Source organism: Rhincodon typus, chromosome 21, assembly GCF_021869965.1.
Source record: "Rhincodon typus isolate 14 chromosome 21, sRhiTyp1.1, whole genome shotgun sequence".
Taxonomy (NCBI): Eukaryota; Metazoa; Chordata; class Chondrichthyes; order Orectolobiformes; family Rhincodontidae; genus Rhincodon; species Rhincodon typus.
Genome location: NC_063352.1, coordinates 5,203,180 through 5,219,837, shown reverse-complemented (window position 1 = coordinate 5,219,837; position 16,658 = coordinate 5,203,180). Strand labels below are relative to the sequence as shown.

At 45.7% G+C, this 16,658-nt stretch overlaps 1 protein-coding gene across 1 annotated transcript in view; it reads right to left on the bottom strand.

Moving 5' to 3' along the window:
* Positions 1–16,658, bottom strand: part of shisa9a (shisa family member 9a) — a 272,143-nt gene that overhangs the window by 49,437 nt on the left and 206,048 nt on the right. The window contains exon 3 of the mRNA XM_048609636.1: positions 5,932–6,087. Coding sequence (XP_048465593.1) covers positions 5,932–6,087 — 156 coding nt within the window. The remainder of the gene's footprint in view (positions 1–5,931; positions 6,088–16,658) is intronic.

The window sequence follows — 16,658 nt, the reverse complement described above, 5'->3', positions numbered from 1 at the left end:
GACAGAGAGACAGTGAATGTTTTGAGTCTGGTATAACACTTCAGCAGATTCAATATACTCTCAAAGTACATCATTGTAAACCCACCTTCAGAGCTCCCAGAGCTATCATTTCGGACACAAAATATTAACACTGTTTCTGGCAGTGGATGGCAAACTCACAAGATAAAACCTCCCAGAAATCAGTATGTATCACCAACGAAACAGAGAATGTCAAGTAGTAGAGCCACAAAATGGCTGCCATGCACAGAATGCTATAATTGAGGGTTTAAACAGTGGGAGAGATCTGAGGCTGGAGCAGAATGAAGAAGTCTTTTCACTGCCGCTGACTTATTTAGCATCTGACACAAATCTACTCAACATTGACAGTAACTATCATTTATACTCTTGCAAAAATGTACTCAATATGTAAATAGATTACAAAAATGTTTCTTGCCATTAGGCATTGCAAGTATCTATCTACTTTGATGCTCAACTTTTGGTTCTCATTTGCTTAACTTCTGGCTTTTTGATATTTAGTTTTTTTTTCTGACTGATTTCTATTGCTCTAATAAATTGGTTCAATACAGGAGCACTGCTGGGAATATTTAATAAATTCTTTCTTTGGAGGAAAATGTTGCCAACATGTTTGGCATTTATTGCCCGTCCCTAGTTGCCCCTGGAGAAGGTGGTGGTGAGCTGCCTTCTTGAACCACAACATATGATCTGATGTAGCTACACCCACAAAGCCCTTAGGGAGGGAATTCCAGGATTTTGACCCAGTGACAGTGAAGGGACGGCAATATATTTCCAAGTCAGGATGGTGAATGAATTTTTCAAGTGTAGGTGTTCCCATGTATCTGGGGAGGCGATGGCCTAGTGGTATTATCACTGGACTATTTATGCAGAGACTCAGATAATGTTCTAGGGACCCGGGTTCAAATCCCGCCACGGCAGATGGTGGAATTTGAATTCAATAAAAATATCTGGAATTAAGAATCCAATGATGATCGTGAATCCATTGCTGATTGTTGGAAAAACCCATCTGGTTCACTAATGTCCTTCAGGGAAGGAAACTGCCATCCTTACCTGGTCTGGCCTACATGTGACTCCAGACCCACAGCAATGTGGTTGACTCTTAACTGCCGCCTGAGCAATTAGGGATAGACAATAAATGCTGCCTGGTCAGCGACACCATCATCCCATGAACAAATAAAGGAGATCTGCTACACTTGCCCTTCTCGAGGGTAATTGGGAACAGACAATAAAGCCGTCCCAGCCAGTGGCATACACATCCACAGAGCTATAGAAATCATACAGCACAAAGCAGGGGCCAGTCAGCCCGTCTTCTTCATACCAACCCAAAGACACCTAGATGACCTTTCTTATCCCATCTTCCTGCACACAGCCTATAGCCCTGCAGCTTACAGGTGTACACCCAGGTACTTTGTCAAAGGGTTTAGAGTCTCTGCCTCCACCATCAAATTCAGGCAGCAAATTCCAGACACTCACCACCCCCTGTGTAAAAATGTTTTTCCTCACATCCCCTCTAATCCTTCCGCCACTTAGCTTGAATCTATGACCCCTGGTCTTTAGGTTCCCCCTATCTACTCTATCCCTACCCCTCACAATTTCGTATCCCTAATCATGTCACCCCTCAGCCTTCTCTGTTTCAAAGAGAACAAGTCCAACCTCTCTGCACAGCTACAAGTCTCCAGCCCTAGCAACATTCTAGCAATCTCATTATCAAATTTGAAAACAAAAAGGACTTGTAGTAGCTCAATCTAAGGGTGTTAGCGAGAAGGGAATTCTACAGGGGCTACAGGAACAGAGTGGAACATGTGTCCAGATGGATAATCCAGTCAATTGTGGGTCAAGCTGGAGCACATGGACTGCAGCGGTTCAAGAAGGCAGCTCACCGCCACCTGCTCAAGGGGGCAACTAGGGACAGGCAAGAAACGCCAGCGACGTCCACATCCCGCGAACGAATTTTTAAAAAGCACGGCCCAGAAACAATGGGCCGAATGGCCTCCTCCTGTGCAGTATGGCTCTACAATTCCCTGAAATGAAAGATGTTGAAAGATTATTTGGATGGGAGGTTTTCGAGTTGGTTAAAGCTTGACTCCTTTGACCTGATGTAACTGGGCCTCTGCCAAGCTGGCAGCCATAACGACAGCTCACAGTGAGAGCTCCTGCAGGAATTCACAAGGACATCCATAAAGTTGCTTGTGAACCAAATTCTTGTGAAAGGCATTTTTTTCAGCGATGAAGAAGTCTAAAAGCAAACATATAAAGGAATAACTGGCGTCCAAACTCAAGGCGTCCTAAAATTCTTCAAGGCCGACCAAATACTTCTGGTGTCTATTCATTGCTGTTACATAGGGAAAGACATTTTTACAGAGCAAGACCCAACAATGTGATCAGAAACAAAAAAGTCTATTTTTTTTTATATAGCAATAGAAGTAAGATACTGCAGATGCCAGAAATCGGAAATAAAAAAACACGGAGAATACTGGAGAAACTCAGCAGGTCTGGCAAGATCCACGGAGAGCAAAACAGAATTAACATTTCGAGTGCAAAATACCAAAAGATATAGGAGCTAAATTCGGCCATTTGGCCCCTCAACTCTGCTCCACCATTCAATCATGGCTGATATGTTTCTTTAACCCATTCTCCTGTCTTCTCTCCATAACTCTTGATCCCCTTACTAATCAAGAACCTATCTATCTCTGTCTTAATTACCTTCAATGGCTTGGCCTCCACAGCCTTCTGCAGCAATGAGTTCGTCAGATTAACTCCCCTCTGGCTGAAGAAATTCCTCCTCATCTCAGTTCTAAAGGGGCGTCCCTTCACTCTGAGGCTGTGCCCTCGGGTTCAGGTCTCTCCTACTGGTGGAAACATCTTCTCCACGTCCACTCTATCCAGGCCACTCAGTATTCTGCAAGTTTCAGTCAGATGTCCCCTCATCCTTCTAAACTCCATCGAGTACAGGTCCAGAGTCCTCGACCGCTCCTCAGTAAGGCATTTGATAAGGTCCATGGTAGGCTGATGGAGAAAGTGAAGTCACATGGGGTCCAGGGTGTACTAGCTAGATGGATAAAGAACTGGCTGGGCAACAGGAGACAGAGAGTTGTAGTGGAAGGGAGTTTCTCAAAATGGAGAACTGTGATCAGTGGTGTTCCACAGGGATCTGTGTTGGGACCACTGTTGTTTGTGATACACATAAATGATCTGGAGGAAGGTATAGATGGTCTGATTAGCAAGTTTGCAGATGACACTAAGATTGGTGGAGTAGCAGATAGCGAAGGGGACTGTTGGAGAATGCAGCAGAATATAGATAGGTTGGAGAGTTGGGCGGAGAAATGGCAGATGGAGTTCAATCCAGGCAAATGCGAGGTGATGCATTTTGGAAGATCCAATTCAAGAGTGAACTATATGGTAAATGGAAAAGCCCTGGGGATAATTGATGCACAGAGAGATCTGGGTGTTCAGGTCCATCGTACCCTGAAGGTGGCAATGCAGGTCAATAGAGTGGTCAAGAAGGCATACGGTATGCTTTCGTTCATTGGACGGGGTATTGAGTACAAGAGTTGGCAGGTCATGTTACAGTTGTACAGGACTTTGGTTCGACCACATTTGGAATACTGCGTACAGTTCTGGTTGCCACATTACCAAAAGGATGTGGATGCTTTGGAGAGGGTGCAGAGGAGGTTCACCAGGATGTTGCCTGGTATGGAGGGCGCTAGCTATGAAGAGAGGTTGAGTAGATTAGGATTATTTACATTAGAAAGACGGAGGTTGAGGGGGGACCTGATTGAGCTCTACAAAATCATGAGAGGTATAGACAGGGTGGATAGCAAGAAGCTTTTTCCCAGAGTGGGGGACTCAATTACTAGGGGTCACGATTTCAAGGTGAGAGGGGAAAAGTTTAAGGGAGGTATGTGTGGAAAGTTCTTTACGCAGAGGGTGGTGGGTGCATGGAACACGTTGCCAGCGGCGGTGGTAGAGGCGGGCACGATAGCGTCATTTAAGATGTATCTGGACAGATACATGAATGGGCAGGGAGCAGAGGGATACAGATCCTTGGAAAATAGGCGACAGGTTTAGATAGAGGATCTGGATCAGTGCAGGCTTGGAGGGCCAAAGGGCCTGTTCCTGTGCTGTAATTTTCTTTGTTCTTTGTTCTCACGTGACAACCACAGGATCATTCCTGTGGATCTCCTCTGGACTCCCTCCAATGCCAGCACATCCTGCTGGGCCCAAGCCCTGGGGCATTGGACAATGAGATGGACTTGGAAAACCAACCAATGCAACAGATTCCTATGCCTGCCTGCCACCTTTATTGCCTCCATCGGTGAAGGGGGTAAATAAAAGCCCCAGCTCTCTGAAGTGAACCTTCTGGACCATTACTTATCAGCAAGGGTGGCCATCTTTGTTTGTGTTCTCCACCTATTACTCCACCCCAGGCCACAATCTAAACCCCTACCTGTAACAAATTGAGGAACAATATGTGTGAAGAGTTATTTACCCAGGCACATTGAAGATTCCAAAAGCAATTCTGTTTGTTACTGGAGCAGAAAACCTAGCAACGTGTTGAGGTGTGTGTGTGAATATCTCTCAGTCATAACAACGGCCCATTTAATCATTGAAGCACCAAGCTCATTTGCGAATGTGAACGTTTGATAATGGCTGCTTGTTTCGTTATGAGGTTGGGTCCAGCTTTTAGGAGGTTGGTAGGAGGTCCATTTGGGTGCAGCCTTTCCCAGTTGGTCAGCCCACATGGGAGGCACAGCGTTCCACCCAGTAATCCACCCTGTGCTCCTGATCAGGAGCTCGTGGTGAGTGTCACAAGATCACTCAGGGGTATTGAAGGATATGGGGATAACGGAATCCTGAGGTGATCTAGAGGAGGGAGGGGATGACAGCGCGGATTTTAACAGAGCTGCCAGCAAATTGTTTTGTAAACTCAACCCTGGCCGACACGAGGATCCATCACGAGGGAATGGTGTCAGGATCTTCCGATCAACACCAGCAGATGCTGGGAATGAACAGCAGGACGGATGGACAGACAGGCCAGCGTTTCAGTCAATATTCAGCACCATCTCTATCGGGGGGGTGGGGTTCGGCCGACATCCTCGCTGTGGGAGAGGTAGCTGGTAGGGTCAGTGTAGGGATCGAAAGCCATCTGTGAACCCATGACCAACATAAGAACTAGGAGCAGAAGTGGGCCCCTCAAGGCTGCTCCACTATTTAATATGATCATGGCTGACCTCGTCTCATCTTCAACTCCACTTCCCTGCCCCATTCCCCATAACCCTTCAACCCGTTACTAATTAAAAACTGTCTGTTTCCTCCTTAAATTTACTCAATGTCCCAGAATCCACTATACTCTGGGGGAATTAATTCCACAGATTCACTACCATTTGACAGAAGTAACTTCTCCTCATCTCTGTTTTAAATCTGCTCCCCCTTACCCTAAAACTATAATCTCTCGTTCTATATTGCCCCACATCTCTGGAATTAAGTCTTTTCTGAACTGCCTCCAATGTAGTTACAAGCTTCCTCGTATAACAGACCAGAAATGTACAAATGTCCAGATGCAAGTCTCACCAATGCTTTATACAATTGTAACAACACTTTTCCTACTTTTATATTCCATTCCTTTAGCAATAAATGCTAAGGTTCCATTTCCCTCCTTTGTACCTGCTTGTACCTGCATAATAATGTAACTCATACATGAGGGCACCCAGATCTCTCACTACGAAAGCATTTTGAAGTTTCTCTTCATTTAGGTAAGAAACACTGACATCTCACTCGATCCCAGCCACTAGCAAGATTCAACTCCAATGATGGAAAACTCATCAGGGACAGCTTGATGCTGGCGCGTATAAAATGCAAGGTTACACATGAGGCGAACATTCACTGGGTATTTTCCCCTGTTCTCCTTGTACTTACCCACGAGTTTTAATGAGGCATACTTATTCAACTCTTTGCCTGGGACTTGCTGCTCGAAGGAATGCGAGCCTTGGCCCAGAGTGGGGTAGGAATGAGGTTGGGGCATCTGCGAGATCAGAGGGTAGGTCGGTCCTGTGTTATTCATCTGCGTCTGGTCTGCAAAATATTTAAAGGGAACACAATCTTTGTTGTTAATACAAGAGAAAAATGTGTGAACTGTATTATTTACAATCTCTAACCACATACATCAAGGAGATTGTCCTTCCATTTCGCAGATAAAGCTAGCCAAAGACCTGAACATGAACATTGCACAATACAATGACCTGGGACTGTTAACACTATCCGTAAAACCACTGGAGATAAACTCTGATAATGTGAACCGTGATAATATGAAATTATTTCAAAGAAATCTTGTCCTTAGTCCCCAGAGACATCCCATTATGAGTTCAATCCCATCAATAAAATATTAACATGATTTGCTCATATCACACATGACATAGTGCAGCAATAACATGAATAAAATACAATGAGATATGATTCTCAGAACAGTATGTTCCTGCAAAGCTTGGCACATTTTTAATAGGTCATAAAACAATCTGATAAATTCAAGATGCTGTTTCCATTCTGTTGGCTTGCAGAGGAGATTGTTTGCATAAAAAGGGAGATGGTAATTCTCTCGGTAGAAAGAATAAACATAAAAACTTTCAGCACAAATGTGATGATACGAGACTGTGGGATGTTTACGAGGATAATGTACAAAAGCAGCAATGGGTATTCCAACAGAGCCATCTGTACACAACTTATCGAAGTATTGGGACTTCAGTCTCATCTCTGGTTGTTGTAAGATGTACATGAAAGGAACTCATCCTTCTGACCCTCTCGGGATGATACAATGTGCGGGGTTGAGATCTTCCAGTTTGCAATGGTCTACCTCCTTCACTCTATGCCAGGTGATCCATGAGCCAAGTATCACAACCCTCTCAGCACCATCCTTCCATCCCTTTCTCCCTCATGTGTTTAACTACATCTACGCTGTTCACTGCAAGACCTGAATTCATTTTGATCTCTCAAGGTCATAGGAAACAGGACCATTCGGCCCCTCGAACCCGCTCCACCAGTCAATGGAATCACAGCTGATTAGGGTTGATACAGAATCATAGGAGCCCTGCAATGTGGAAGCAGGCCATTTGGCCCATCATGTGCACACTGACCCTCTGAAGAACACCTGACCCAGACCCACCACTCTACCCTATCCTTGTAACCCTGTGTTTCCCATGGCTAATCCACCTAAACTGCACCTAAATCTTTAGACTGTGGGAGGAAACCGGAGCACCCAGAGGAAACACACGCAGACACGGGGTGAATGTGCAAACTCCACACAGACAGTTGCCCGAGGGTGGAATTGAACCCGGGTCCCTGGCACTGTGAGGCAGCAGTGCGAACCACTAAGGGGAGGCGATGGCCTAGTGGTATTATCGTTGGACTGTTAATCCAGAGACCCAGACAATGTTCTGAGGTGCTGGACAAGTTCAGAACTTTACACCTTCTCCCATCAGCAGCTCCAGATCAGCCCAATGGCCTAGTGGTATTATTGCTAAAATACTAATCCAGAGACTCAGGTAATGCTCTGGGGATCTGGGTTCAAATCCTACCGCAGCAGATGGTGGAATCTAATGATGACTATGAATCCATTATCGATTGTTGGGAAAAACCCATCTGGCTCACTAATATCCCTTTAGGGAAGGAAACTTCCATCCTTACTTGGTCTGGCCTACACGTGACTCCAGACCCACAGCAATGACTCTTAACTGCCCTCTGGGCAATTAGGGATGGGCAATAAATGCTGCCTGGCCAGCGACACCCTCATCCCGTGAATGAATAAAGAAAAAAACACTAAGCCACCATGTCTTACACACATGGCTGTCCTTCTCCCCCATTCTGTTTGACTCCCTTTTCAATCAGAAATCTGTCCCACCTGCCTCAGTGCCAGCTTGAGATTTGCAACCAACTCCCTACAAAGTCCATCCAATGACAATTGAAGTAAATCCAGATAAGAAGATGCAATTGGCTAGTGGAGGTCTCAGATGGATGTTTTCACAGTGAGACACACATGATGGAACCTACAGAGAATTCCACAAACACATTCACCAGCCCCCCGGTTCCCCCAGGTTTTAGTACAACCATAAGGATCAGGAGCAGGAGTAGGCCATTCAGCCCCTCAAACCTGTTCCAACATTCAGTAGGATCATGGCTGATCTGACACTCATCGCCAAAGTAAACAACAATTACCAAATCGATTCAAAGACTCAGAAATAAAAACAGGAAGTACGGGAGATACTCAACAGATCTGGCAGCTTTGAGAAAGAGAGAACATTGCGATCCCAATATACTACTTCTTCAGGACAGAATAAAGACTATTAAAGGTTTGTATTTTTTTTATTCGTTCACAGGGTTAGGGCATTGCTGCCCAGGCTAGCATTTATGATCCATCCCTAATTGGCCAGAGGGCAGTTAAAAGTGTGTCTGGAGTCATAGAACATAGAACAGTACAGCACAGTACAGGCCCTTCGGCCCACGATGTTGTGCCGAACTTTTACCCTAAACCTAAGGTCTATCTAACCTCCACCCCTACCTTATACTATCATCCATATGCCTATCTAATAGCCGCTTAAATGCCCCTTATACGGCCGACTCCACTACCCTCTCCGGCAATGCATTCCACGCCCCTACCACTCTCTGAGTAAAGAACCTACCTCTAACGCCTCCCCTATTTTTTCCTCCACTCACTTTAAAACTATGCCCCCTTGTAATAGCTACCTCCACCCTAGGAAAAAGTCTCTGGCTGTCCACTCTATCTATACCTCTGATCATTTTGTACACCTCTATCAAGTCACCTCTCATCCTTCGTTGTTCTAAAGAGAAAAGCCCTAGCTCTCTCAACCTTTCCTCGTAAGACCTTCCCTCCATTCCAGGCAACATCCTGGTAAACAATGCTTTGACAGTCATCATTAGACCCATATTTCCAGATTTTGATTGAATTCAAATGTCATCATCTGTCGAGGCAGGATTTGAACCAGGATCCCTAGATTAATAAGGATCTAGGGATGACAGCGCAGCTGCCTAATGTGGTAACAATATTTTCGAATTTGACCTGTTCAGGGTTTGGCGGGTATTTCCGATTTCAATGCAAAGAATATGAAGAAATGACATTTAACCTATAGACAGAAACCCAATTAGATTTTGTAACACCAAGTTTGAAAGGCATTTTGTGGGTAAATTTTGAAAATTTCGAACATAACTGACTGAAAAGAGTAATTACTGGGAAGGGCGACGTGGGGAAATGGTCATCACGTTGCACAGGAATGTGTAAAACCCCTCTGTGTTTCTGCACTGAGCAGTGTCCAATATTGATCTGTTGTAAGCGTCACACTCAAGACCTTGAGGCCTGATGATCTAGGAGCAGAACTCAGCCTGGGGGAGTAACTTGGAGGTCCAGCCTCCCTGCCCCTTGGATTGATGCCAAGGAAACTGTGTTTGTAATGGAGTCACACAGCTCGGGTCACAATCTGTAAATCCTTCCGCCATACCTCAGTGACCAGCTGGTGAGATTCCTGGTCAGTGGTGTGATGGAAAGGAACTGGTGACTCAGTCGGAATACCATTACATCTGATTCCAAATTCTTCCTCACAAACTGCAGGGTGAGTTTTATCATATTATGGTCACTTCTCCCAAGGAGTTCCTTCACCTTAAGTTCCCTACTCCAGTCTGTCTCATTACACATTACCAAATCCAGAATTGCCTGTTCCCTAGTGGGCTCCACCACAAGCTGCTCCAAAAATCCATCGCGTCGACACTCCACAAATTCCTTGGCTTTGCATCCGCCACCAACATGATTTTCCCAGGCCACTTGCATATTGAAGTCAATAATTTCTTTCCTACATGCCTTTCCTATCTCCTAATTTATTTTTTTGAAAACACATGCAGTGTGCCTTAATGACTATACCCCAATAGCTCTGACTTCAATAATCACGAAGTGCTTCGAGAGGCTGGTCATGGCCATATTGACTCCAGACTCCCAGCCTGCCTCGATTCCCTACAATTTGTCTGCCGACATACCAGGTCCACAGAGGATGCCATATCCCTAGCCCTGCACTCATCCCTAGAACACGTAGACAACAAAGACACCTATGTCAGACTTCTGCTCGTTGACTGCAGCTTCATCTTCAACACCATTATTGCCTCCAGACTGATCTCAAAAATCTGACACCTAGGTCTCAGCTCCGCCCTCTGACCCACAGGTTGCAATCCGTGAAGATAGGTAATTGCACTTCCTCCACAAAAACACAACACTGGACCCCCCCCACCCCCCCAAGGAGCGTCATCAGGCCCCTAACTGTAATCCCTGTACACATACGACTGTGTTGCCAAATTCCAAACGAACGCCATCTACAAGTCTGCTGATGACACCACCGTAGTGGAGCAATGACAAGTCAAACTACAGAAGGGAGATAGCGGGCTTGGTAATGTAGTGCAACGAAAACAATCTGTCTCTTAATGTCAGCAAAACTAAAGAACTGATCATCGACTTCAGAACAAAAGGAGGAGAAGACGCCCCCCTCTACATCAACGGAACTGAGGTTGAGAAGGTGAAGAGCATCAAGTTCCTCGGATTGATGATAATTGACAACCTGTCCCAGACTTCCCACGTAAACGCAGCAGTCAAGGTGGCACAACAACACCTCTGCTTCCTCAGGCAGCTCAGGAAATTTGGCATGTCCATAAGGTCCCTCACCAACTTCTACAGATGCACCACTGAAAGCACTGTTCGGGTGCATAATGGCCTGGGATGGTAACTGCTCTGCCCAGGACTGTAAGAAACTACAGAAGGTGATATGCACAGCCCAGAACATCATGGAAGCCAACCTTCCATCCATGGACTCTCTTTACACGGCTCGCTGCCATGGGAAAGCGGCCAACATCATCAAAGACCCATCACATGATCTTCTACAACCTCTTCCTTTAGACATAGATACTGAAACCTGAGTGCACACACAAACAGGTTCAGGAACAGCTTCTTCTCGGCCATTACCAGATTGATGAATGGACTCTAGCCTTAAATAACGTAACCTGCAATGTAACCTGTATGCCTCTAAGTCTTTTTGATCTGTACATCCTTTGCTTGCTGTGATCTGCCTGTACCACTCATAAACAAAGCTTTTCACTGTATATGGGTACACGTGACAATAAATCAATCAATTAATCAATCAATCAACTTTACCCACACAAACTCTCCTCCTTCTAACCCTATATCACATCTTGCTATCCGTTTAATTTCATTTCTTCCTAACAAGGCAATCCTACCCCTTCTGCCCATCTGCCTGTCCATCGATAGGATATGTATCCTTAAGTATTCAGTTCCCAGCCCTGATCCCCTTGCAGCCACATCTCTGCGATACCCACAATACCTTACCCAGCAGTTGTGCCACAATCTCATTGACCTTGTTCCATATACTGGGTGCGTTTAAGTACAACACCCTAAGTCCTGCATTAACTGCCCACTTTTCATAGTTGTCCCCTTACCTGCTGTGCCTGAAGTTAGATTCCTGACCCTTTCCATACTCTCCGTCCTAATACTTGTTGTAGAAACTTCAATAACCTTTGCTGAGCCCTCTCTCCCTTTAACTAGTCTAATGCCCTTGTGATCACCCTCTTTAAACTTTCCGCTAGGATCCTGGTCCCAGATCGGTTCAGATGGAGCCCATCCTAATGGTACTGTTTCATCCTGTCCCAGCAGTAATGCGTAATCCCCACAAAATCCCAGACCATTCCTTTAGCCACATATTTACTTCCCCAATTTCCTTATTTCTGTGCAATTTGCACATGGTTCGGGAAGTAATCCAGAGTTTATAACCCTTGAGGTCCTTTTATTAAATTTTGTTCCTAATTCCTGATATTCCCCAAACAGGACCTCTGTCCTACTCATGTTGGTCCTACAACATAGAATGATAGAATCCCTACAGCAGGGAAGCAGGCCATTCGGCCCATCGAGATCACACCAACCCTCTGAAGAGCAGCCCATCTAGAGACCATGGACCACAAAAATTGGATCCTGCCCCTCCCACTCTAATTCCTTTCATGCTGGTTTGAGATGTCCCTTCCCTTGGCAGGCCACACACCATGTGGGACTCTCATTCCTGCTTACAAAGGATGTTATCTTTACTCCTGACTACAGAATCCCCTTCTACAACCAGGTTTCCCTGCCTCCTGTTCCTCATCCACACAGGAGAAGGTCAAAGGCTGAGGCTCTATTCAGAATTCCTCTGCCTGCCTCACTCGTAGTCACACTCTCCATCCCTGACCACTGAGCGAATTCGAGGTGGTTAATCACAGGGGTGTGACTGCCCCCTGAAACACAGCTTCCAGATAATTCTCCCCGTCCCTGATGTGCTGCACCTGTTTGAAGCTCAGACTCCAGCTCATCAACTCTGAGCTGGAGTTCCTCAAGGGACCAGCACTTGCTCCAGATGTGGTCACTGTGATCCACAAAGGGATCCACCAGCTCCCACATCAGGCACCAAACGGGAACTGAATGATGACTGAAGAAGGAAATATTTGCAGAGCAATTTGGGGGGAAGGGGGACACCAGATAAATTGCTCTTGCAGCGAGCTATCATGGACATGACGGGCTGAATGACCTCTCTTATAACGATTCCAAGATTCCATTCTAACCTTTATTGGTGAGGCACCTCATGTATTTGTTGCAAATGTACTTTACATCAAAATTGAAATTTTACGAACACTTTCACAAATGTTATGAATGATGTATAACTTTGGGGGGGAAGGTTTTACACACCATTCTATTCCATTGAGGATAATCTGCCCGACTCTGGGTAAAAATGCCAGCGGCTGTCTTCCTGCACCATTGTGGAGAAGATTATTCTTTTCACAAAAGCTGCTGTGAATTCCAACCTTTCCCCAAGACAGAAACCACAAGCTTCTATGGAAGCTGCACCCCCAGCCCCTGCTCTTTCACACATCAGGAGAAAGGAGACTTCGAGAGCTTGTTAACATTTGTAGAATGCAGCTGCAACACAAACAGATGACTCAAACACCTCTTTTCAGGTTTTTAAACTCAATGAGCAGGTGAGCTGACCTACAGATCCTGAATTCTGACATTTAAACATTTCTGACTAATTAAAATAGAACTTAGCAGCAAAATATAGTCAAGGGTCACATTTCGCTTCGAGCAGGAAGTAAATACATACAGCCATAGAGTCATTCAGCACGGAAACAGACCCTTTGGTCCAACCAGTCCATGCTGACCATAATCCCAAACTAAACCAGTCCCACCTGCCTGCTCCTGGCCCATATCCCTCCAAACCTTTCCTATTCATGTACTTATTCAAATGTCTTTTTAACATTGTAACTGTACCCACATCCACCACTTCCTCTGGAAGTTCATTCCACACGTGAACCACCTTCTGTGTAAAAAATCTGCCCCTCATGTCGTTTTTAAAATCCTCTCCTCACCTTAAAAAATGTGTCCCCCTAGTCTTTAAATCCTCCATCCTAGGGAAAAGACAACTACCATTAACCCTATCTATGTCCCTCATGATTTTATCAACTTTTATTAAATTGCATGTTGCCTCACAGTTATCCACTATGGTAGAGAAACTGGGAAGGCAGGTTATTATTTGAAGGGCTGTAAATTGAGAAAGGGGAATGTTTGATGAGACCTGGGTGTCCTCATGTAGAATGTAAGTGTGCAGGTGCAGCAGGCATTAAGGAAAGCAAACTGTACGTTGGCCTTCATAGCAAGAGGATTCAAGTACAGGAACAAGGATGTCTTGCTGCGATTACACAGGGCCTTAGTAAGGCCACACACGGAGTATTGTGTGAAGTTTTGGTCTCCTTATCTGAGGAAGAAGCTCCTTGCTATAGAGGGAGTGCATCAAAGGTTTATTAGACTGATTCCTGGTATGGCAGGACTGAAGAACGAGGAGAGATCAAGAGTCAATTAGAATTGTATTCACTGGAGTTTAGAAGAATGAGGGGAGGGGATCTCATAGAAAACTATAACATTTTAACAGGACTAGACAGGGTAGATGCAGGAAGGATGTTCCTGATCGTGGAGTGAGCACAGAATCAGGGGTTATAAAAGATTTTAGGACTGAGATGAGGAGAAATGTCTTCCCATCTAGAGAGTGGTAAGTCTGTAGGAGTCACTGCCACAGAAAGGGGATGAAGCCAAAATATTTCATGTTTTCAAGAAGGAGGTAGATATAGCTCTTGCAGCTAAAGGAATTAGGGTATTGAGCTTGATGATGAGCCGTGATCATATTGAATGGTGCAGCAAGCTTGAGGGGCTGAATGGCCTATGCACGCTTCTATCTTCCATGCTACTATAAATAGGAATAGTGAGGAAGCAGGACGTGAGCTGAGAGACTGAGTATGTTAATAAACTCAGAGAGCAGCTGAGAGTGGAATTCTGGGAGACATTGCCACAGTCATCAGGACTGGCCAGCAGGTCAGAGAGAACCTGGTGTCAAGGACTAGTTAAACCCAAAACACTACATTGGTGTTTCCCACACTCCCTCCTCCTCCAAACAAAAAAAGGGCTCTGTGAGGACAAAGACTGGGAAGGTAAAGGTGTACAAGGGAGCAGCCATTAAAAGAGTGGGCCAGTGTTAGAGTGGAAGTTCTGAGGCGTTTGCTCAAGAGGTTACTGTGTGAGGAGGCTGAATGGGGGAACAGGTAAAGGCTCTTCAGCTTTACTTTCTTTCTGCCTAGACTGAAGGCAGTGGGGATAGCAGTTCGGGCAGTGCCATGCTCCCCTTGCAGAGTGTGGGAGATCAGGGAGACTTCCAGTCTCCCCGGTGGCTACACCTGTGAGAAGTGCACCCAGCTGCTTCTCCTGACAGACCGTGTTAGGGAACGGAAGCTGGAGCTGGATGCACTCAGGATCGTTCGGAGTGCAGAGAATATCATTGATAAGAGCTATAGCGAAGTGGTCCCTCCTGAGGTGCAGGCTGCAGGTAACTGGGTGACCACCAGAAGAGATAAGTGGGGGGAAAGCAGATAGTGCAGGGTTCCCCTGTGACCACTCCCCTCGGTAACAGGTATACTGCTTTGGATATTGTTGGGGGGTTCCCTTTCAGATGCTAGCAGCAACACAGTCAGGTCAGTGGCACTGTGACCGGCCCTGAGGCTCAGAGGGAGAGGGTGCAGTCAGACAGAGAGAGACTGATTGGAGACTCAGTTGTGAGGGGGACAGACAGGAGATTCTGTGGCTACAGAAGAGACACTGGGATGGTGCGTTGTCTCCCAGGTGCCAAGGTCAAGGATGTCTCTGAGCAGTTGCATAACATTCTGAAGGGGAAGGGTGAACAGCCAGAGGTCATTGTGCACATCGGTGTAAATAGCATAAGTAGACAAAGGGATGGGGTCCTGCGAAATGAGTATCAGGAGTTAGGTAAGAAGTTAAAAAAGCAGGATCTCAAGCATGACTATCTCCAGATTATTCCCAGTGCCATGCGCCAGTGAGGGTAGAATTAGAAAGATAGGCCAGATGAATGCGCAGCTGAGGAGCTGGCGTAGGGGACAGGGTTTTCAGTTCTTGGAGCATTGGGATCTCTTCTGGGGTAGAGGTGACCTGTACAAGAGGGACAGGTTGCACTTGAACTGGAAGGGGTCCAGTACCCTTGTGGGGAGAGTTGCTAATGTTACCTGGGAGGGTTTAAACTAGTTTGGTAGGGGACTGGGACTCTGAATAAGAGAGGGGCCATCGAGAAGTTGGGGAAAATGCATTTAGCCATCAAAAGCAAGTTTACTATTCAGGACAGCCAGGGGCACAGTAAAGGGAAGGAAAAGGCTTCTGGTTTAAAGTGCATTTATTTCAACACATGAGGCCTGACTGGTAAGGCAGATGAGCTGAGAGCATGGACTGGCTCTTGTTCTGGGATAGCCATAACAGAAACAGGGCTGAGAGAAGAGCAGGACTGGCAGCCCAATGTTTCTGGATACAGAAGCTACAGGCGTGACAGAAGTACAGGTAAGCAAGGAGGGGGAGTTGCCCTTTGGATAGGGAGGACATAACAACAGTACTTAGTGAGGATATTCTTAAGGAGTCATTAAAATAGGTCATATGGTTAGAACTTAGAAACAAGAAGGGGACGGTCACTTTGTTGGGACTGTATTATAGACCCCCAAATAGCCAGTAGGTACTAGAGGAGCAGATGTGTAGAGAGATTACAGATACCTGTAGGAATAACAGTAGTATTGGTTGGAGATTTTAATTTCCCCTCTATTTACTGGGCCACCCAAAGTGTAAAAGGCCCAGACAGGGCGTAATTTGTCAAATGTGCCCAAGGAAGTTTCCTAAATCAATATGTAGAAGGCCCTACTCGGGAGGATGCAACACTGGATCACCTCTTGGGAAACAAGGTCAGGCAAGTGACTGAAGTGTCAGTCGGAGAACACTTTGGATCCAGAGACCATAACTGTCTTAGTTTTAACATGGTTATGGAAAAAGATAGGACAGGTCCACAGGTTAAGATGCTAAACTGGAGCAGGGCCAATTTTGGGGCTGTTAGGCAAGATCTAGCAGAGGTCGATTGGGTGAGTCCGTTTCAAGGAAGAGAAATGACTAGCAAATGGGAGGCCTTTAAAAGTGTGATATCAAGAGTCCAAGGACTATCCCTGTTCGGGTGAAGGGAAAAGCTGGAGGG